We start from the raw sequence: 21927 nt of genomic DNA on the forward strand, positions 1-21927 counted from the left end.
CAGCATGCAGCGGGGCAGGGTGAGGGGTGTGGGGTGGGAGGAAAATGGGCTCTGCAGGCGCCGCTTCCATTTAAACTGAGTGAACACAGCACTGCAAGGCATCATGGGAAGACAGAGAGAGCGCGGGCAGACAGGGGGCCTGTTTATGTATTCATTGAAGACCGAAGTGATTTCCTCTGACTCCGCCCACTCTGCCCACGGCGTCCTGAGGTGAGGCATGATGGGAGCTGCAGAGAGCAACTTTTACACATAGAGACAAAAAACACAGAGTGTGTTTTTCTGTCCAATCAGAGGAGAGCAGAGAGAGAAAATATATCATATCATAAATTATATCTTATATTTTATTGTATAATTTCGTATCATATTACAGTGGTTTTCAAAGTGGGGGCCGCGGCCCTCTATGGGGCAGCCAGGAGGCACTGGGGGGCCTCAGAAAATTGAAAGGGACTCTAGAAAGAAAAGATTGTCCTGAACATGCAACACGTTAAGGTGACAAAGCCCTGAAACACCTTCTCCCTTTCGCAACAATCTACTTGTGTGAGTCTGGATCTTGTTTGTTAAAAATTTCCTGTTTTAAACAAATGTAATAATTGTTGAAAAGTGAATAAAAGTTAGGAAAAACATTTGTAAAGTAGACGTTTCTTTACATGCTGTTTGGGGGCCTTGGCAGAGTGAAGTTTGGTAACCGCTGTCATATCATACTAAATCATCTCTCATGTACTGTATCGTATCATATGTTATCATATCATCATATCATCATGTCATATCATCTTATATATCATATATTGGGGGTGGGGGATGTTTTGTTTGAAACAATCAAAATTGGGACTTCTTGTCATTTTTTTTTCTGATTCAAATTCTTCATTTCAGTCTTTGTTTATAAACTGGATTGGAAAAAAGTTCCCACTTTTCTCCAGCAGAGGTCGAATGTTTCTCTCTGACTCATGTGATGTGGATTTTATGGGAAAATATGGCTCCTGATATAGTCTGTAAACATCATCATTTAATTTTTTTCCCATGATCTGATGTTAAACAAGCAAACTTAAAATTGCCACCATGGTACATGTTGGATAATAAAATCAGCACCCCGAAAATCGTGATAAAATCTAATCATTTGTGTCTTATATTGTAAAGTTACATAGCATTTTGTAGTGGTGTCATATACTATCATACCATATGATAATATTAGTATCATACCATTTCTCATTGAGAACTACGACAGGCTGTAAGTGTGAGTGACAGGGGGAGAAGCTCCACAGCTGTAGCTGTAGCTGCTTATTGGTGAAAAGAGAGAGAATCTTCAAACACAACGCTCGTCGTTTTCAAGAAAAGTAAACTCACTGAAGATCAATAAAACCTCCGGATCAGTTCAGAACAACTGACTGTAAAACTCAGAAGATGCTCTGATGGAGGGTTATACTTCAAGATCTCTGACTGGCTCATTTCACTGTCAATCAAAAAGGGATTCAGCCTCAGACAGATCATCCAATCATCATGCAGAAGCCCAGCGTCCAGGCCAGACCACTGTCTCATAGACCCCCAGAGACGCTGAGCGTCCGATGGGCGGGACAAAGCCCAGCGTTTATCCAATGACCGTCCAGTTTCCACAGTGGAACAACCCACTCTACGCTTCCCCGCTGAAGTCAGAAGACGCTCAGCGTCCAACTGTGTTAAAGCGCTGAGACCCTGCGGGGATGAATGAGAAGGAGGTGGAGCCAGTTACCTGTGATAGGAGCTGATTCTGAACTAAAGATGAAGGAATTCTAGCTCAGATTTTATCAATGAAATGTTCACACAGCAGAACATATCAACACTTTTTAGGGACATTTTAGGGGAAGCTGAGCTTCTCTTGCAGTCTGAGAGCAATCACCACTGATAGGGATGCACGATATATCCGTATCAATATCTCTATGGTCGTCTTTTCCCACAATCCTGCCGCTCTTACTCTCTGAACTACCTCGACACATCATCTCAGATTGTTTTTTTGTTTTTTTTTTAATACCAGTGTTGATATCGGTAAATATGTTATCGGCCATAATTTTCATATTTGCATCCCGAGTATCATACTTTATTGTGTTGTGCTGTATCATATTGTTTGATTTAATGAGGTAACAGAACATACCCTGTAGTATCATATATTATCACGTTATTCTGTGCCGGAGTGTGTTTTGTTATTTTTTATGAATTGCCTCGAACAGGTGAGGTCGTTTCTGAAGGTGTGACAGAAACAGGAAGTCCAGCGGCTCAGTCCTGAGTCACATCAGAGGGGGGACGGCACATTGACAGAACAGCTCCACCACTGAGACGGTAAACGCCTCTCCAGGTGCATCATGGGTAGAGGAGCAGCCTGGGCGGCCTCCTGCTGCAGTAATGAGCCAAGAGAGGAAGAGGAGCGATGAAGCTGTTTGTTTGATATTCATGTGATCACAGGAGCTCCATTGGTATTCATGGGAACGGATGAAACATGCAGCAGAGACGCAGAGACACGGGTCTGACAGGAGGAGGTCTGAGGAGGAGGACCGGGTCTGCTCCTCTTCACGACACCTGGCTGATCCACAGAAACCGGGTCTGCACAAGGACACGAGTTTGTCTCTGATCAGAGATTTACACTTCATCAGCGCTCACTGTGACACCAGAGACGCCGACCTTTCACCCCGACCCTGACTGATCTGATCTGGATCAGCTGAAAAGACCTGGTCCTCAGGTCTGGAAACCAGCAGCAGTTTACAGCGTCTCCCCGTCCGCACCTCGTTACCTCCTCAAGGCCTCGACGGAGGCCAGAGACGGAGGAAGGAGGACAGCTGCTTTCCTCATGAACACCTGTGTGTCCAGGAAGTAGACCCGTCCCACGGGGCCACAAAGCCTGCTGGGAGCAGGACGGGAGAGCCTCAGAGTGGAGATAAATCTCTGTCCTTCAGAGCGGACTCTGTGCGGGTCAGACTCTGACATTCAGGGTTTAACGACAGCTCAGGAGGCAAGGAGGAGAGGGAACAAGGAAAGGAAGGAAAGGACAGGAGAGAGGAGAGTATTTCTAAAGAAGGAAGAGCAACAAAAATACTGCAGAACATCACGTCTATGGGGAACACACACACACACACACACACACACACACTCCATCAATTATTACTGGCTGCTGTGAGACCGTCCGGCCAATCACAACACACCCTGAACCTTCAACCAATCTCAGGGCTCCAGCACGGCCGGCCAATCAGAGAGCAGAGAGCACAGTTACCGAGGGCCAGACACCTTTCCTTCCCTCCTCCACAAGTCTCCTCTTTCCTTGTCTCCTCTGACATGTTTCAGGGATCAGGTCCAGGTCCAGGTCCAGGTCCAGGTCCAGGTCCAGGTCCAGGTCTTGGGGTTCAGTTTTAGAGAAAGAGGTTAACAACCCACTGAGTTCAAGACCACAGAGACCAGGTCTGAGTTTCTCTAGACCAGAACAAGACAACGTGAAAGAGTCCCTAACCACCCAGCTGAACACTGGTGTGTGTGTGTGTGTGTGTGTGTGTGTGTGTGTGTGTGTGTGTGTGTGTGTGTGTGTGTGTGTGTGACCTGCCTGGTGTAAACCTCATTAGGACGTCGCAGTAATCAGAGCGTGAAACTCTGACGGCGTTCCTCTGTGTTTACGCTCACAGCTGGAGCAGAAATATGAACGTTTATTAAAAACACACCACGTTTTCATCAATGACACGCACACACACACACACACACACACACACACACACACACACACACACACACACACACACAGTGAACCGGGGGCCGAGCCGTCACTTCAGATCAGGTTTACAAGCGGAGCAGGAGCAGAGTTTAGTCCTGGATTAAATCCAGACTGAGGAAACATGAAGACAGGGTCCAGGGTCCAGAGTTCACTCTGCTGGTTCCTACAGGACTATCAGAGACCTGGGCTGAGTCCCTGGTTCTGTGCTCCCTATTCACCGTACAGTGAATTACACGTAGTGAACTCTATCGTCAGCTAAATGAAAACATCTGGGACACGCCGCGCCCTCACTCCAGCTGCTGGCGGTGGCGTGGTCACACGTGTCGCTCGTGGACATCTGACTGATGCTCAAAAAAGAGGCGAAAGCAGCACGCGGGATGTTCATCCATTTCAATGATAGCCCGGCGTCCTGAGCAGCTAAAGCGGCTAAAGCGGCACCAGTTGAGAAGTTGAGCCTCGGTCAACTTTATGGTAATCAGCGGCAAACGGTGGCAACCAATCAGAGGAGAGATGTCCTAAAGAACAACACATGTAACTTTGGTTCCTAGTTCCGTCTTGGAAACAGAAAAGCTCATAAGCTGTGTTCAGGCTCATCCTGTTCTTTTTAATATCCACCTTTTTAGCTACTGCACCGAACAACAACAAATTTGTGCCGTGTCCGCGGATGTTTCCTCTGTATTCCTTTCAGTCTCCATCTGTAGCAGCTCTTCTTCTGTGTGCTCCGGTTCATACAGGTATCCTTTTGGTTCCAAAGTGAATGAAACTTCATCGTCGCTGTCATAGTCACTCATTTTGAATTTCCTACGCTGCCTCACAATCCTTAGAGTACAAACAAAAGAATTACGATACTTGATCAAACTTACACGAGGCTAAAACCAGCGCTCGAAGCATAGCTTGTTTACATTCCCTACAGCTGGAAGGAGGAGGGGGGACGGAGCACACTAGCGCTGCGCGGAAGGATACATGACCAGTTAGTTAGGTCCAGATAAATGTTTATATTTCCGAAGACTTAATGCACTTAAAAAATATTTTATGTAGCGCACTCTTAAACTGTGGTATTACTTTTTGATTTTAGTTCTTGTAGGCAGAGAAAATAGCCTTTGAATTTGGTACCGTCTCTCCCTGTTAGCGTCTATTTCCTCGTCACCATCGATTACAGTTTGTGTCTTACTGAGGGAGAGGAGACAACTTTCTACTGTATCTAATGTCCATAGTGGTCACATAGAGCTCATACAACCCCACTTCAAAAAAACTGAACTGTCCCTTTAAAGGTGTATTTTCAGAATGGCTGTGACAGAAAAGTGTCTTCTCACGTCAGGAGAAATAAATCTCTCACACAGATTAACCACGACTTGGACTAAACTATGTGTAACATGCTTTACTGCGGTGATTACGGTATTGCAAAATTCATTTTGTGGTAACTTTTGATACCAGTGACAGGGATGAAACAGGTATACCTCCCATCCTTACAACAGGCGTTGCGCTAGTTAGCGATAAGTTTGTTGTTGTTCTGTCTGTGTTACAGCAGCAGAGTTTAGAGGAATAAAAGCGCAGATATCTTTAGTGCTTCAGTAGAAAACCTTACAGGCCTCAGAAAACACACAGAACACACATTTAGGAAAACTCATGAATCAAAAAACTAGTAATGTTAATGTTAACAAAGTTATTTGTTAATTGCTCAACATTTTTGAATAAAATGCAAAAAAGTCATTTTTTGTCTGTACGTATTCTTCATTCCTCAGACCCAGTTTGCTCACCACCTCAGTAGTCAGCCATTTCTTCTGTTAAGACCGCAATGCATGATGGTCGATATTGCTAACATAGTTAGCATTAAAGATTGACATATATTGTTAAAGGTAAAAAAGAGGAGTTTGCCTTTGTTTGGGACTCATTCATGTCATTCTTGACTAATGAAAGGGATAACACTGACTGAATAACACTATGAAATGATCCTGCCTTTTTTTTTTTTTTTTTAATTTAGCTTTTCTCTTTATTATCATTTTTAAATTATTAGTATTAATTATATTATTATAATTATTTTTAAATATTATTATTTTTATTATTATTATTTATTTGTTGTGTATTTACATTATTTATTATTATTATTATTATTATTATTATTATTATTATTATTATTATTATTATTATTAATTTTATTATTATTATTATTATTATTATTATTATTAATATTATTATTATTATTATTATTATTATTTTGTGTGTGTGTGTGTGTGTGTGTGTGTGTGTGTGTGTGTGTGAATGAGCACTTGTTTGAGGGGACATAAATGAAAATGAAAATGTTTGTACATTTGATACAAAGTTTGATATGTATCTAAAACTTTAATAAAAATATTGTAAAAAAAAAAAAAGGAAAAAACAAAGTTAGCATCGCTCATACATTGCTTTTCTAAATGCATTGTGGGATACATGAGGGGGACTATCAGGTGTCACTGTGCTCACTCAGAATTCAGACAGCGCTACAAAACAACAAATCCACAACAGGAAGTGATGTCGTCTGGGAGCAGATCCAGACTCAGCAGACTCCTGTAAGGATCAGCTGATCCGCATCAGTCTGAGACCGTGTTTACAGACTCTGAGGGGTCAGATTAACAGACTGATAATCTACGTACTGCTCCTTTAAACTCAGAGAGGAAGAGCATGAGAGGAGAGGAGCTGCTGACGGTTCAACTCCCTCAGAGCCTCAGAGCCAGGCACCCAGCCACCCTGAAGTCCCAGTCCTGGTCCCAGTCCTGGTCCTGGTCCTGGTCCTGGTCTGGCAGCTGCCCCTTTCTTCTCTTTGTGTCGTCTGAGCCGCTCGACCATTAACATAATCTCCATTAAACACTTCACATGTCGCTTTAAGAGCGCCGCCATCTGCATAATCCCATTAACTCCACCGCCGCCACCGCCATGACGCCGCAGCCGGCTCAGGTAGAGGGAGGGGGGGCTGGGGGCTGGGGGAGGGGGGGCTGGGGGCTGGGGGGGGGGGGGGGGGGGGGTTACTGAGCGCGTCAGTTTGTGAATGAACCAAAGAGACGCTGACACCTCGAGACGCTCACAGAGAAAGACGCTGAAAGATTCTTCCGGGTTTAAATCTGTCCCAGCTTCCCCCCGTCTGGGAGAAGTCCGCTTACTCAGTCCCCCCCTCCTCTTCCTCCTCCTCCCCCCTCCTTCTCTTCCTCCTCCTCCTCTTCTTCCTCAGACGGAGCAGAAGAAGAAAAACAGATTCACGCTTCCTGCTGACAGAAAGTAGGTCAGATTTAAATTCAGAACAAATCCTGATCCACAAAACGCTGACGCTTCACATCCACAGCTGGCTGCTCGCCACCCAGACCAGGACCTGGTCTTCATCAGAGTCCACATAAACCTGGGCCTGGTCTTAGTCTGGATCCATGGCCCCTCAGACTCTGTGAGGGGAGTGGAGCCGGGGTCAGAGCGATGATGGCGTGGAGTCAAACACAGGAAGTGAAACCAGGATCAGGATGAAGTCTCCTGGTCCTGGTCCTGGTCCTGGTCCTGAGGCAGAGGGTCTCAGTGAAGCATCCCCAGGAGACAAAGGCCCAGAGTGAGTCATGTGACCACAGGGGGCGCTCTGTGAGATAAACACACACTGTTTTAAAGGCCTCACTCGCTCAAAGACTCAAACGGGTCTGCTCCTGGTCCAGGTCTGGCCCTGTTCCAGGTCTGACTCTGATGACATGTAGGACATTAAAAACAGCGTTGTGGTTCTGGACGGTGGTCTCTCAATGATTCATGAGCGTCTCTGAGTCTCCGAGCAGGACTTCAGGGTCATCCATAATGAATAACAGCCGGCCTGACAGAGTCTGAGCGCTGACGTGGACCCCCCAGGACCACAACCCACAGACACCCACAAAACCAGGTACGGATCACCGGGAACCAGACAGAACCAGTGTGAACAGATCAGAACCAGTCACAGCTTGACAAAACCAGTCTAGAGGCTCCGCCCACCTCCAGGAGACGACCAATCAGGAGCCAGCAGCACAATGAAGGAGGAAGCTGAGAGTGTTTAAAGATCCACCTCAGCAGAGACCTGGTCCTCAGGTAGACCTCATAGGAAGGAAGTACAAAGAGCAGCTCTTTCACACACACACACACACACACACACACACTCCTCTCCATGTCTCAGCCGTCCAGAAACACCTTTCTGTCAATAAGTGGTCGATAAAGAGGATTAACACGGCGTGAGGACTCTGGGGGACTCAGGAGGACTCTGTAATCCTGTTAGAGACACCTGAGCTACTGCAGGCTAATCCTGTTTACACACACACACACACACACACACACACACACACACACACACACACACACACACAGAGCTGGACTCTAGCAGCAGACTAACAGTGAAGAAACTGACAGGAGTCGGGTTGTGGGCGGAGCCTGTTTCAGGTGTGTCTCTCTGATTGGACCTGGTCCAGAGTCCCATGAAAGTTCATGTTTCTGGACACCTAAAACATCTTTGTTACGCTTTCAATTTCCTTTCTTTCATTTTTCCTTTTCTTACTTTCTTGTTTTTTTCTATTTTTCATTTTTTTTTCTTTCTTTTTCCTTTTTTCTCTTTTATTTCTGATTCTTTCTTTTCTGTCTTTCTTTCCTTCCTTTATGTTTTTTCTTTTTTTCTTACTTTCTGTTTTTCCATCTTTTTTCTTTCTTGGTTTTTTTTCTTTCTTGGTTTTTCAGTTATTTCTTTTTCTTCCTTTCCGTTTTTATTCCTTGGTTTTTCCATTTTTTCTTTTTCTTTCTTTCTTTTTTCTGGCTTTTGTTCTTTTTACTTTTTCTAAATTTCTTTCTCAATTTTTTTCCTTTTTTTCTTTGTTTCTTAAATTTCTTTCTCTCCTCTGTTTTTCTTTTTTTCTCTTTTTTCTTATTTTTCTTTCTCATTTTTTCTTTTCTTTCTTTTGTCTTTCTTTCTCTTTTTCCTTTGTCCTTTTTCTTTCTTTGTTTTTTTTATTTTCTTCTTTCTTACTTCTTTTTATATTACTTTCTTTTTTTCTGTCTTTTTTCCTTTTTTCTGTCTTTCTTTGTCTTTCTTACTTTCCTTCCTTTTTGTTTTTCCATTACTTCTTACTTTCTTTTTTTATGTTTCTTTTACTCTTTCTCTCTTTTCATTTCTTATTTTTTCTTAGTGGGCTGTTTCCATGATAACAGTTTTTAGGGTGAAACTCAAAAGTTTTGTTGCGTTTCAGCCTCGTGTTTTCACAGAAACGGCGTTTCATTCGACCTAAAACGCAAACTTTTAAAAACGTCCTCCAGAGTGGGATTTTTCTGAATCACTGCCGACACAGTTGCCGTGTAAACAGTTAGCCGGCGAGTACAGTGGAAACGATGACATCACACTCTGCTCTGCACGAGCACAAACTACAGTCCAACAGTCCCGTTGTTACAATCGTAGCTAACATGTTGAGCTTTTGCTGCTCAATCTGCTGAATCTGTGACTGTCTTTAACTAAATGAGCATCTGTTGCTCCACTTCTGCTCTCAGCATTCACCAACACACCAGATGATCCGCTCAACTCTACTTCAGAGGAGATCTACCAAAAGCTGCTTCTGGACAAGACAGTTATAGCGCCACCTACAGGCCTGGCATGCTTACTACAGCGTTTTCAGTCCATCAGAGTTTCTGTGTAAACACTGATTTTTTTTACTGCTTTTCCAGATGAAACGTTGTCGTGTAAACAGGGCCTTACTTTCTATCATTCTATCTTTCTATCTTTCTTTCTATCTTTCTTTCTTTCTTTCTATCTTTCTTCTCTCTGTCTCTCTTCTTCTCCGTAAAGCGATGTCCCGTCTGTCAGGTTTGGACTCACGCCGCTCTCTGGAACTTTCTCTGTTTTCCTTTCCTCTCTCTGGACCTCAGACCGCCTGTGGGGTCAGAGGTCACCATCTGCTGAGAGCTCCACAAAGCTCCAGATCCCCAAACCAGGACCCTACGGACCCATCGGGGAGACCGACCACGCAGCAGCCACCTGTGGAGCCGGGTCAGGTTCCAGTCATGTGACGTCTGAGGGACGGAGCGGTTAGAGAGCAGGACGCAGACGTCTGATCCTGATCCATTTTTAAGACCTGTGACATCACACACCTCGTCTTTGACGCTCAGATGAGTTTCCTTCAAATTATCAATGTGTGTGTGTGTGTGTGTGTGTGTGTGTGTGTGTGTGTGTGTGTGTGTGTGTGTTTCCTGATGTGTGGTTCGCTCTCAGATTGATTTATTAAAATAAACAACAAACAGACGAGCGCTCACTCTGCTTAAATTATCCATCACGACAAGCTGCTCAGCTTCAGGAACATGACTGTTTACACACACACACACACACACACACACACACACACACACACACACACACACTGATGATCAGTAAAGTGCAGACAGATCTTTTAAACCGGAGGTTTCCCTGATTTCGCTCAGAGTGAGAGCTCCATAGATTGTTTGTTGCAGCGACGCTCTACTCTGACCCGCTCTGAGCGAAGAGGGAGGCTGCAGATCCTCACCCTCCTCACCCTCTTCCTCCTCACTCAGAGTGCTCGAGCCAGGACTTCAAAGTTCCCCTGGTGTGTGTGTGTGTTAGTGTGTGTGTGTGTGTGTGTGTGTGTGTGTGTGTGTGTGTAAAATGTGGGTCAGACATTAAAATGCATGAGCGGGGAGCAGAAAGCATGATGAAGTGCTGAGACACGAGGAGCAGAGAATGTAAAAATAACTGGAGGAGCAGCTCTCTCTGCTGACGCCACCACGCCGCCACGCCGCCACGCCATTGGTCCAAACGACGTGAGGCTGCCATCACTGTGACGCCGTCCACATCCGTGGTCAACGCGGCGTGTTTAGTTTCCAGGAAATCGAGAACAGTAAAGATTCCTCATGTGTGACATCAGAGCACCATCATGTTTTACTGCTCAGAGCCATCAGCCAATCAGAGCGCAGCTTCCTGCCACCTGGTTTCAATAAGATCACACACACACACACACACACACACACACACACACACACACACACACACACACACACACACATGGACTGAACATTTTTTTACTACTTTTCCTCCTGTGTTTGTCTGGAGATCCTACATGTAACCATGGCTGCATTGTTTACATGTGAGATCAGCTGTTAGCAGCCTGTAGCCTGTCAATGCTAACTGGTGCAAGGCCGGATGTTTCCCCACAAGGTGAGGAGAAGGAGGTACTGGTTCTCAGGTGTGAGCTAAGAAGTGACGACATGGACCTGTCCTTCCATCCATCGTTATTGGGAACGTAAGATCTATCTCCAATAAGATGGACGAGCTAGCTGTGCTAACCTAGCAACAGAGGGAATACCAGAGGGCAGAGTGGCATCATGCTATTCACAGACATGGCTAACAGAGCTAACACCAGACACCAACGCCACATGTGAAGAGCTTCACCTGCTGTGAGCAGACAGGATCCAGGAGACATAATTAAAGGAGGAAGACAGAAATGTTTGGACTCGGTCAGGATGAACTCGTGTTTCCTCTGACTCACAGCAGCTCTTTAATTCGCTCCATCAGGACTCCCCCTCTCTGCCTCTCTGAGGAAACTTTAATGACGTTAACATTTTTGGGGTTTCTGTGTGTTTGGCTCTCTGCGTTTCCTGATTTCCTTCAAACTGAGTCAGAGCAGAAAAATGTCACAGGACAGAAAATCCTGCAGCCGGAGCAGAAAAGCAGCACAGAGAGGCTTCAGAGCAGGACTACGGCAACACAGAGGGACAAACATCATCCACAGATTGAATCAGCGCTCCAAACTGAAGTCACGCTGCAGCAGAAAAAAACGTTTAACATGTAACGTCAGACATCATGAACAGTGTGTGTGTGTGTGTTTCCTAACAGAATTTATCTGCACACACGTGTATCTGACGTGTTCATTACAACGTGTCATGTTCACATGTGTGTGTTCAGCCGAGTTTAATTATCATGTTTTAATCTTTATGTCTATGTGAGGATTTTCAGTGTGGCCTTGACTGCAGCGCCCCCTGTGGTCAGAGTCAGTAGTGGTTTTTCCAGGATAAAGACTCCAGATCCCATGAGCACCGTCACCCTCTGTGGTGACTGTAACCGGGACGTGTTTGACCTTATTTTTAGCACTGTTTTTTTTTTTTTGTTCAAGACAACTTTTCCCAGGATGCAAAGCAACAAGGTGATGAACATTTTCACAAAAAGCTTAGCCTGTGTTTTAGCCTTTAGCTCATGTTTTATTCTTTTGCCTCTGTTTTAGCCTTTAGCCTGTGTTTTTTAGCCTTTAGCTTGTGTTTAAGAATTAAACCCCTGTTTTAGCCTTTAGCTTGTGTCTTAGCTTCTAGATTGCATTTTAGCTTTAGCTTGTATTTTAGCCTTAAGCTTGTGCCTTAGCTTCTAGCTTGTGTTTTAGGCCTCAACTTGTATTTCAGCCTTTAGCTTGTGTTTAGCCTTTTTCTTGTTTTTAATCCTTAACCTCATATTTTAGCCTAAAGCTTAAGATTTAGCTTCTAGATTGTGTGTGCACCTTTAGCTTGTGTCTTAGCTCCTAGATTCTATTTTAGCCTTTAGCTTGTTTTTAGCCTTAAGCTTGTGTTTTTTTCTTAGGTTGAGTTTTATCCTTTAGCTTGTGTCTTAGCTCCTAGATTGCATTTTAGCCTTTTAACTTGTTTTTAAGCCTTTGCTTGTGTTTAGCCTTTAGCTTGTGTTTAGCCTTAAGCTCGTATTTTAGCCTTTACCTTGTATTTTTTGCCTCTGCTTGTGATTTAACTTCTAGATTGTGTTTTGGCCTTTAGCTCATATTTTAGCCTTTAGTTCTTATTTTAGCCTTTAGCTATTTTTTTTGCCTTAAGCTTGTGTTTTAGTCTTTGGCTTGTGTCTTAGCTCCTAGATTGCATTTTAGCCTTTAGCTTGCATTTTAGCCTCTAACCCTTCACAATCCCCTGTTGTTTTTCTTTACAGTTTTTATCTTTCCTTCTTTTGGGTTTTCAGTAATGTTTTGTTTCCATTGTCATTCATCTGATGATATTTATCCTGCTCTTTGTCTCCTTTCTTATTGTTTCTTCTCTTTCTTTTTTTTCTTTTTTCCCCTTTTTTTCCATTTAACATTGAACATTTTAGTACTTTGTTTCCTTATCCACAAAGTGTATTTGTAGCCTTACGGACATGTGTGGTTTGACTTATATTATCGAAAAGGGTGAAACTCTTGTGTGAGCCCATCAGGCTTCGTTTCCTCTTTGCACCCTTTCTTTTTTTCTTTAGTTTGTGCTTCTGCTCTTCTGTCCTTTTTCTGTCTGACAGTTAGGCTCCAGTGTCCACCATCACTACAAAATTAATCACAGAAATCGTTTTCAGCAAAGAAAAACACAGATCTCTCTTCTCTCTGAGATAAACTCTGACGCTCAGCGTGGCGTCGGGTCTTTGGAAGAATTCAGGTCTGACCGTCCACAGACGCTGCTGATATCAGGAAGAACATCTTTATGATCTCATTTTAACCCTTTAAATTTTTTAATTCAGGGGAAATTAAGTCTGTTTAATTTTTAACCCTTTGATATTCCATCCAATAAAAAAGGGTTATTTTTTATAATCATTTTTTTATATTTATGAAGCAATGAGATCAGAAAATGATTCAGAGCTGTAGAGACGACTCCGTCAGGTTTTGCTCAGGTCGACTTATTTTATTTTCTCTGAGACGCTGCCGCACAAAGAGCAGGAAGTCAAAGGGTTAAATCAAAAATGGGCAGATTTATAAAAGTCAGACTAAAGATCGAGTCCTCACGGGGACTTCACAGAAACATACACACACACTGCTCTGTGTGTGTACGTACAGAGTTATTGCACCAAATGTTGCTCAGCAAACGTTGCACCATGAGCTGCAGAGGTTAACGTGTTCTTTGGCGTGTTCATGGCGTGTAGCTCTGGTGTGTTTACCGTGTCAGTGTGTGTGAGTGTGTGTGTGTGAGCTGTTTTCATAGAAAGTGAAGGTCAGACGAGGACGCTGCAGAAACACAAACGTTTCCTAAAATCAGGCGCTTCGTGTGTGTGTGTGTGCGTGTGTGTGTGTGTTTCCTTTGTGTTTAGGATCAAATATCCGAGGTTTGGATTTACAGTCACATGATTTAACAACGAGAGAAATGAAGTGTAAGAGAAACCTGCAGCTTCAGATTAATAATATGAAATATTTCTATTCTGTTAGTGGCAGATATATTAAAAAAATAATACACACACACACACACACACCAAAGAAAAAGAAAAAAGGAAAAAAATTAAATAAAATAAAAAAGAAAATAAAACACACCCTCCTGACAATACACCCACATAGTTAAAAATATTTAATATTAATTTAAATAAATACAAATTATTATTATCATTTTCATCATTATTATTTATGATAATAATAATAATAATAATAATAATAATAATAATAATAATAATAATAATAATAATAAATGTTTCAGGCTCTTTCAAAGCGTTGATGTTTTCTCCATCAGACTGAATTCTGACCAATCACAGAGCAGCTTTGACCTTCACATGAAGGTCACAATAAAACACGTTCATCAGAAACATTAAGGAACCAAACGAACAAACTCTTCTCCTTCATTTTTTCATTTTTATAATTTTACTTTTTTTTTTTTTTAATTTTTATATTTTGATACAAGACGGAGTCAAAACGTTTCACCTCCAGAGCTCAGGAGAATAATCCTCCTCATGTTTCTGTTTCTCACATTTACGGTTTCACACCGAACCGTAGGAGCCGCTGAAGCATCCAGGATTTACAGAAAACTCAACACACACCTGAAGACAGGTGAACTGGGACCTCTGTGAACCAGGACCTCTATGAACCAGGACCTCTGGGAACCAAACTAGAGTGTCCGAGGTCCTGCAGACGCCTTCGGTCCCTGAAACCATAGTCTGCGCTGACGTCCTGCTGACATAGGGAAGCCTTGGACCATGCACACACACACACACACACACACACACGCTGTTTACTGTGCATCACACACACACCCAGCGCTCACACACACCTCACAGCGTCACACAGCAGCGCTCAGTGAGGTCACCTGAGGACAGAGACCGGAGCAGCTTCAATCAGCACCAAACACGGTTTATTACCTCACTTCATTAAAGTCAAATTATACACACACACACACACACACACACACACACACACACACACACACACACACACACACTCAGATGTTCTGTCCTGATCCTCATCGAGGGAATCCTTCAGTCACAGGCCGCACACCCAGTGTGTCGCAGCCTGCGGTTCAGTGCCTTGCTCAGCGACACTTCGGCATCTGACTACAGGAGCTGGGATCAAACCGCCGACCTTCAGACTGAGAGACCACCCACTGTACCCCCGAGCCACAGCCGGCCCAGCTTCAGGTCTACAACAACCATCCCTTCAGGTCATGACAATCCTGATCCCAGACCAGATCCTGGACTAGATCAAGTCTATCTCACAGGTAGAGCTGGATCTGGATATGAGAGTTTGTTCTCACACACACAAACTCTGTGAGGAGCTCCTCGACAGGTGTGTGTGTGTGTGTGTGTGTGTGAACACCTTCAAACATCAAAACTAGTGTAATCAGCACGGGCTCCTATAGGACGATCTGGACAGCAGCCGACCAATCAGAGAGCAGAACAGAGACACATCTCAGAAAACCACAGAAGAAGAGCGAGCGTGACATGTGAGTGACAGCTGAGGTCAGAGGTCACTGTAGGGGAGAGCGGGGTCAGGAGGAACGCTTTGAGTCCTCATCAGATCCGAGAGCGATAAACAGAGGTTGATCCCAGAGTGTGTGTGTGTGTGTGTGTGTGTAAGAGCGAGTGTGTGTGTAATATTTTTTTATTTTAAAGTTAATTAAATTAATTCTGAGATTAAAATAAAATCTGACAGATTTAAAAATTTCTGCAGAATTTTTTTTTATTAGTTTTATATCTTTTTTTTATTGATTGATTTTTTTTTTACAGTTTTTAGAAATAGAGTTTATATATGTGTGTGTGTGAGTGTGTGAGAGTGTGTGTGTGAGTGTGTGAGAGTGTGGGTGTGTGTTAGCCGTGGCGTTCAAAGACCCACAGTAAGAATTTAATGAGTAACAGATAAAAATGAAGGTTGTGATTGGATGAAGTTTCATCTTTTCATTCACATTAAATCATTTTTTTCTGTGTGTGTGTGTGTGTGTGTGTGTGTGTGTGTGTGTGTGTGTGTGTGTGTGTGTGTGTGTGTGTGTGTGTGCGTGTGTGTGTGTGTTTTATTAAACTTTAAATCTCTCTCTCCTCTGTAGTGATTAATAATCTGGTTTGTTTTAAACCTTAATCCTGGTTTTGGACCTGAGGGCTCAAACTCTGCAGAACCTGTCCCCCCTCAGTCCCAGTCTCTCCGTGCCCCCCTCTCCGGGTCTCCCTCCAGCTCCCGGACTGAATGTGGGTCAGGAATTAAACTTTAAAGACCTTCAGACACTTTTTGTTTGTTCCAGCTCACCCCGTTCTCCCCCACCGTGGACCCGCTCACACCGGGTCCGGGTCTTACCTGGGGTTTGAGCTGTTCCAGTAGACCGCGTACCGGTCTGAGATGAGCCGGTCGTCGGTGACGGAGGCGGAGACCCGGAGCAGGAGGCCGAGCAGCAGCAGCAGCAGCGGCCGCCCGAGGCGCTCCATGTGCGGCTGCGCGGCGCGCGACGACCCGCAGAACATCCGCGAGGCTTCTGTTCAGATCAGAGCGCGAGACCAGAACCAGAACCGAGAGTCATGTAAGAGAGGGGGGTCCTGGTGGACAGAGTCCGTCAGTTCGGATCAGAGTATCGATCACCAATGATCATCGATCATCTGCTGCATGCTCCCCGCAGCCACTGCGACCATAATCCTGGACCAGGTCTGAACCAGATGTTCACGGTCCGTCCTCTGAAACCGGTTCGCTCGTCCTGATCCGCATCCAGGAGAACCAGAAGTCCCAAACTTTCATCTTCTACTCAGCCAGAACCGGATCAGAACTGCGAGGGAGTCTCTCCGTCCACGTGCGTCCTTCTCTCTGCGTAAAACCGAACCGAAGAGTCCACCAGAGTCCTCAAAAGTCCAGATCAGCCTGCTCAGACTCTCGGGGTCCTCTCTCAAGACTCAGGTCCTCTTTGCGTCTTTAGTGTAACTCCTCTAGACTCTCCTGGATCAGGACCTGGAAGAGACCTGGCCCCTGAGATGCGCTCCGGTCAGGACCCGGGCCGTCCCGCTGCTCCTGGACTCTCTAATCGGTCTGCAGGACCACAGCCTCCGTCAGCAGGACTCAGGTCTGCGGGTCTCTGCTCCCGCGCTGCCCGATCCCAGCTCTCTGATTCCGGACTCAAACTTTCTGCAGGTCCTGCCCCCCCTCCTGCTGCGGACCGAACTGAGGCGAGCCGAACCGAGGCGATCCGGACCACAGAAACCAGAGACCACGGAGCCTTAAGAGCCCACAGGGTCCACAGAGTCCAGAACAAAAGAGGATCCGTCCCAAAGTTTTGAGGAGCTGCAGCAGGAGCGTTAGTCTCTGTTACCGGCTCGATCCTGACTGCTGGTCCTGGAGAGTCCCGGGGGGCGGAGCCTCACTGCCGGCACCCCCCTTTCTCCCTCTCTCTCTCTCTTACACACACACACACACACACACACACACACACACACACACACACACACACACACACACACACACACACACACAGATTAAAGGTTTCGCCTCAGAGTGTGTGTTAATAAAGTGGATTACTGGACGACATTTCAAAATAAAAGCCTCTGATATGGATCATCAGGAACCAGAACTTCCTGTTGATGATTTTTAATCTGAAATATAATCTTACTTTTAATCCGATTTGACCTATAATTTAATATATAATCTGATTTAATCTTTAATCTAAATTAAAGTCTAATCTGACTCATGTTCTACAACGTAAATTTATCCAAAATCTGATTTTAATTCTGAACTAAAATCTGGGTTTATCTATAATCTAAAATGATCTAATCTGATTTCAAACTTTATCTAATTTATATTCTGAGAAATAAAGTGATCCACAATCGGATTTAATTCATAATCTGATCCGTAATGTCATTTTGTCCATAATCTGATATAATCTGATTTATTATTTTAACCAAAATCTGATCTGTCATCTGATTTCACCTAATCCTTACCATAATCTGATCTATGATCTAAAATATAAACTGATCCATAATCTGATCCATAGTCTGATTTGATGTAATCTGATGTAATTTGATATATGTTTTAATCTGATTTATAATCTGATGTATGATCTGATTTTATCCTAGCTATAATCTGATCTATAGTCCAACAGATAATCTGATTCATAGTCTGATCAGGTGGATCAGGGAGTATATATATATATATATGTAGTCTGATTTGAGGTCTTAAAATGAAAGCAGTTCATTGGTTCCTGCAGCAGGATGCCCCGCCCATAACTGGTTGATTGACAGCTAAGTGGAATAACTCATTAAAAACACATTAAAGTCTGATTTATAAGAGTTCAGAGATTCATTCTAATCAATGTAAATAAAAAAGACAGTCAAGTAAATATATAGAAGTTAAAAACAAATTTAAAAAAATTTACTTGTTATTTTATTTTTTTGTTCTTTTTCAAACTTTTTGAACTATTTATTCTCAGTGTCCCTCCTGGGACTCCGTACAATCAGCTGTAGCATGAGTCAGACCTCAGGTTGGAGCTTTATTATCATCGTCCTGTGATCAGGATAAACTTCAGAGAAACATCTCACAGAATAAATAAATAAATAAATAAATAAATAAATAAATAAATAAATAATCTGAGTGTGAAGTTTGTACGGAGGCCTGAAGCTGCTCAGAGAAAAACAGGTTTAAAGTTTTTACATTTTTTCATTTTTATTTTCTGTAAAATTATCATCAGCCATTATTTAATCCTGAACCTCAGAGGTCAGGATTACTTGTTTGTTTTCAGGATTACAAACCTGATAAATGAGATTAAGTGATGTGCTAATCTCAGATTATCAGATGAGTGTTTACAGTGAAGAGGGCGTTACGCCTGTTTCTCCTTCATGCAGTGATTCAGCGCTCATCCATATTTACTGAGGGGAGTGAGGGGGGGTCAGATGAATCTTTCATTCTGCTTTTAAAAGAGGACTTCAGATTAATGGAGCCCCAACATGAAACTTTCAGAGCGTCCATGAATAAATGCAGAGAGCACCGGGCGTTCGACTACCACTGACCACAGGAGAGAGAGAGGGTTACTCAGAGAGGAGCAGAGTTACATCAGAGCGACGAAAGGAAACATCTGGAGCAGGTAACACCACAGGGAGCACAACCAGATCAGACCAAGACCAAGGCATGACCCCCTAACCTCCACCTGCTGTGAGAGATGAACAGGTGAGTGCTTCAGCGATGTCTCTGATTGGTTCATTCAGCTCTAATCAAACCTGAGAGCTTCATCACTTCCTGCAGGACCAGGTCACACAGGTCCAGGGTCAGGTGTTTCTCATTCTGACCCTTTTTTCCCAGAATCCCCTGAGGCAGATGAACTTTAAGATGATCAGACTGAGATGCTGTGACCTGCTCTGCCCCCTGCTGGTCAGCGTCAGTATGACAGACAGAGATCCTCTCTGTGAGGAGGTCTCACTCTGAGACGTTTGTGAAGCATTTCAAGCTGACCCCAGAGTCCAGCTCTCCCTGAGTCCAGGTCCTCGTCATCATGCAGACCTGGTCTCATTTATATTTACTGTCCTGATCCAGACGAGAAGACCAGGTATTTGTCCAGTGGTTCAGGTCTGACCCGGGTCTTTGTGGGCCCCCCTCCTGCTGTTTGTCCTCCTGAAGGAGACGCAGCGTCTCTGTGGGGGGTCCATCAGACCGACGGACAGACCGACGTTTAATGGACTGTCTGCTGATCGTCCATCAGCCTTTAATTGACCTGCAGACTGAGTGTGTGTGTGTGTGTGTGTGTGTGTGTGTGTGTGTGTGTGTGTGTGTGTGTGTGTGTGTGTGTGTTAGCTGCACATTAGCATCTCTTCAAACAGAATTAAAGTCCTGGTTCTGACCCGGAGGACCAGCGTCTGATGGACGATTATTCACGTCTCATCTCACCTGGACACATTTACCTGCCGGCGCTCTGCGGGACAGTGGGTGGTGTGTTTGTGTGTGTGTGTGTGTGTGTGTGTGTGTGTGGGTTTTGGTGATGGAGGCCAGTGAACCGAGCGTCCACATAATCTGCTTTCAGGCAGAAGCACTGAAGCTGTCAGACGCTGCAGAGCGGCGGCGGCGTTTAAATCCGTGATGGACCCGTCAGCCGGACGCCATTAGCCGCACGCTGACACTCTTCCTCTCCACTTCCTGCCTAAATATGTCTGCCTCTTCATCTCCCCCTCCAACATGTCAAACACGCGTGACTGCTCATCGAACACGCGTCCAGGCGATGGCGGCGGAGGATTAGGGGTTTGACAGGCGTGTTGTGTTTGTTTGCGTTGGCGGCGCTCTGCGGGGAGGAAGAGGAGGAAATGTGGAGGAAGAGATTGGCTCAGAGGTCGTTAGCAGGCGGCTGATAGTCGGGGTGTGGGATGGAGCTGAATTAGCATTTAAAGTAGATACCCACCGGGCATTAGCACACCTCTGTGAGCGCCGCCAATATGTCCCCCGCAGACCAGCGCCCAGCCTGGACAGGGGGGGGATGAGGGGGACGAGGAAGACGAGAAGGACGGGGGAGACAAGGGAGACAAGGGGGACAAGGAGGACGATGGGAACTAAGAAGACAAGGGTTACAAAAAGGACGAGGAGGATGCAGAAGAAGAGGATGATGGGGAGGCAGAAGAAGACGAGGAACAAAAACCACAAGAGGAAGAGGAGGACAGAGAAAAATGGGGATGAGGTGATGAGGGGTGGGAGACGGGGACGACTCTGTGACCCTATGACTCTTTGACTCCAATTTTTTGACTCATGGACTCTGACTCTTTGACTCAGACTTTTTAAATCTTTGACTCTGACTTTATGACTCTATGACTTTTTGATTCTGTGACTCTTAGACTCTGACTTTATGACTTTTGACTCTGACTTTTGGACCCTATAACACTCTGGCTCTGACTTTTTATATCACTGACTCTTTGACTCTGACTTTTGGACTCTATGACTCTTTGATTCCATGACTCTATAAGTCTGTGACTCTTTGACTCTGACTTTTTAAATCTTTGACTCTGACTTAATGACTCTATGGCTCTTTGACTCTGACTTTTGGACTCTCTGACTCTTTGATTCTGTGACACTATGACTCTTTGACTCCTTGACTCTGTCTTTTAGACTATATGACTCTTTGACTCTATGAGTCTTTGACTTTTTGACTCTTTGACTTTGACTTTAAAGTCAAAGACCCTTTGACTCTCACTTTATCTTTTCAACTCTTTCAAAAATCTTTGATTGTTTGACTCTGTGACTCTTTGACTCTGATTTTATGACTCTTTGACTCTGACTTTTGATTCTATGACTCTATGACTTTGTGACTTTTTTGATTTGACACTGACTTTTTAAGACCAAGTCTTTTGACTTTGACTTTTGGACTCTCTGACTCTATGACTCTTTGTTTATATGACTCTATGACTCTGTGACTCTGACTTTTTAAATCTTTGACTCTGACTTTTTAAATCTTTGACTCTGACTTTTTAAATCTTTGACTTTGACTTTTGGACTCCATGACTCTATGACTCTGTGACTCAATGACTATATGACTCTTTGACTTTTTAAATCTTGGACTCTGACTTTATGACTCTTTCACTCTGACTCTTTAACTCTGTGATGTTTTGACTCTGACTTTTTGACTCCCTGACTCTCGACTTTTTTACTCTCCAACTTGTTTTTTTGACTCTTTGATTCTGACATTTTAAGTCTTAGACTCTGACTTTTGGAGTCAATGACAATATGACTCTTTGATTCTATGACTCCATGAGTCTATGAGTCTGTGACTTTTTGACTCTGATTTTTAAATCTTTGACTCTTGAGTCTGACATTTTTGACTCTGAGGCCCTTAAACTCTATGACCATTTGACTCTTTGTGAGTCCAAGGAGAAACACCTGCTATGGCTGACAGGTAGTGTGTCGGTGTGTGTGTTAGAAATAAGTTGTGCTTTAAAGTTTGTAACCTCATTCACATTAACTCTGATCTGAAGTCGTAGTTCAGCGTTCAGCGTTCAGCCACCATCTTCAAATTTTAGGACCACAAATAAAATCTGTGGTCGA

General features: G+C 44.0%; 1 protein-coding gene across 1 annotated transcript in view; it reads right to left on the reverse strand.

Moving 5' to 3' along the window:
* Window positions 1-17231, reverse strand: part of efna2b (ephrin-A2b) — a 66581-nt gene extending 49350 nt beyond the window's left edge. The window contains exon 1 of the mRNA XM_074669050.1: window positions 16234-17231. Coding sequence (XP_074525151.1) covers window positions 16234-16397 — 164 coding nt within the window. The 5' untranslated portion in view covers window positions 16398-17231. The remainder of the gene's footprint in view (window positions 1-16233) is intronic.
* Between the last annotated feature and the right edge of the window lie 4696 nt (window positions 17232-21927).

Source organism: Halichoeres trimaculatus, unplaced genomic scaffold (genome assembly GCF_033239565.1).
Source record: "Halichoeres trimaculatus isolate MK-OKI-2021-1 unplaced genomic scaffold, fHalTri1.1 fHalTri1_scaffold_4, whole genome shotgun sequence".
Taxonomy (NCBI): Eukaryota; Metazoa; Chordata; class Actinopteri; order Labriformes; family Labridae; genus Halichoeres; species Halichoeres trimaculatus.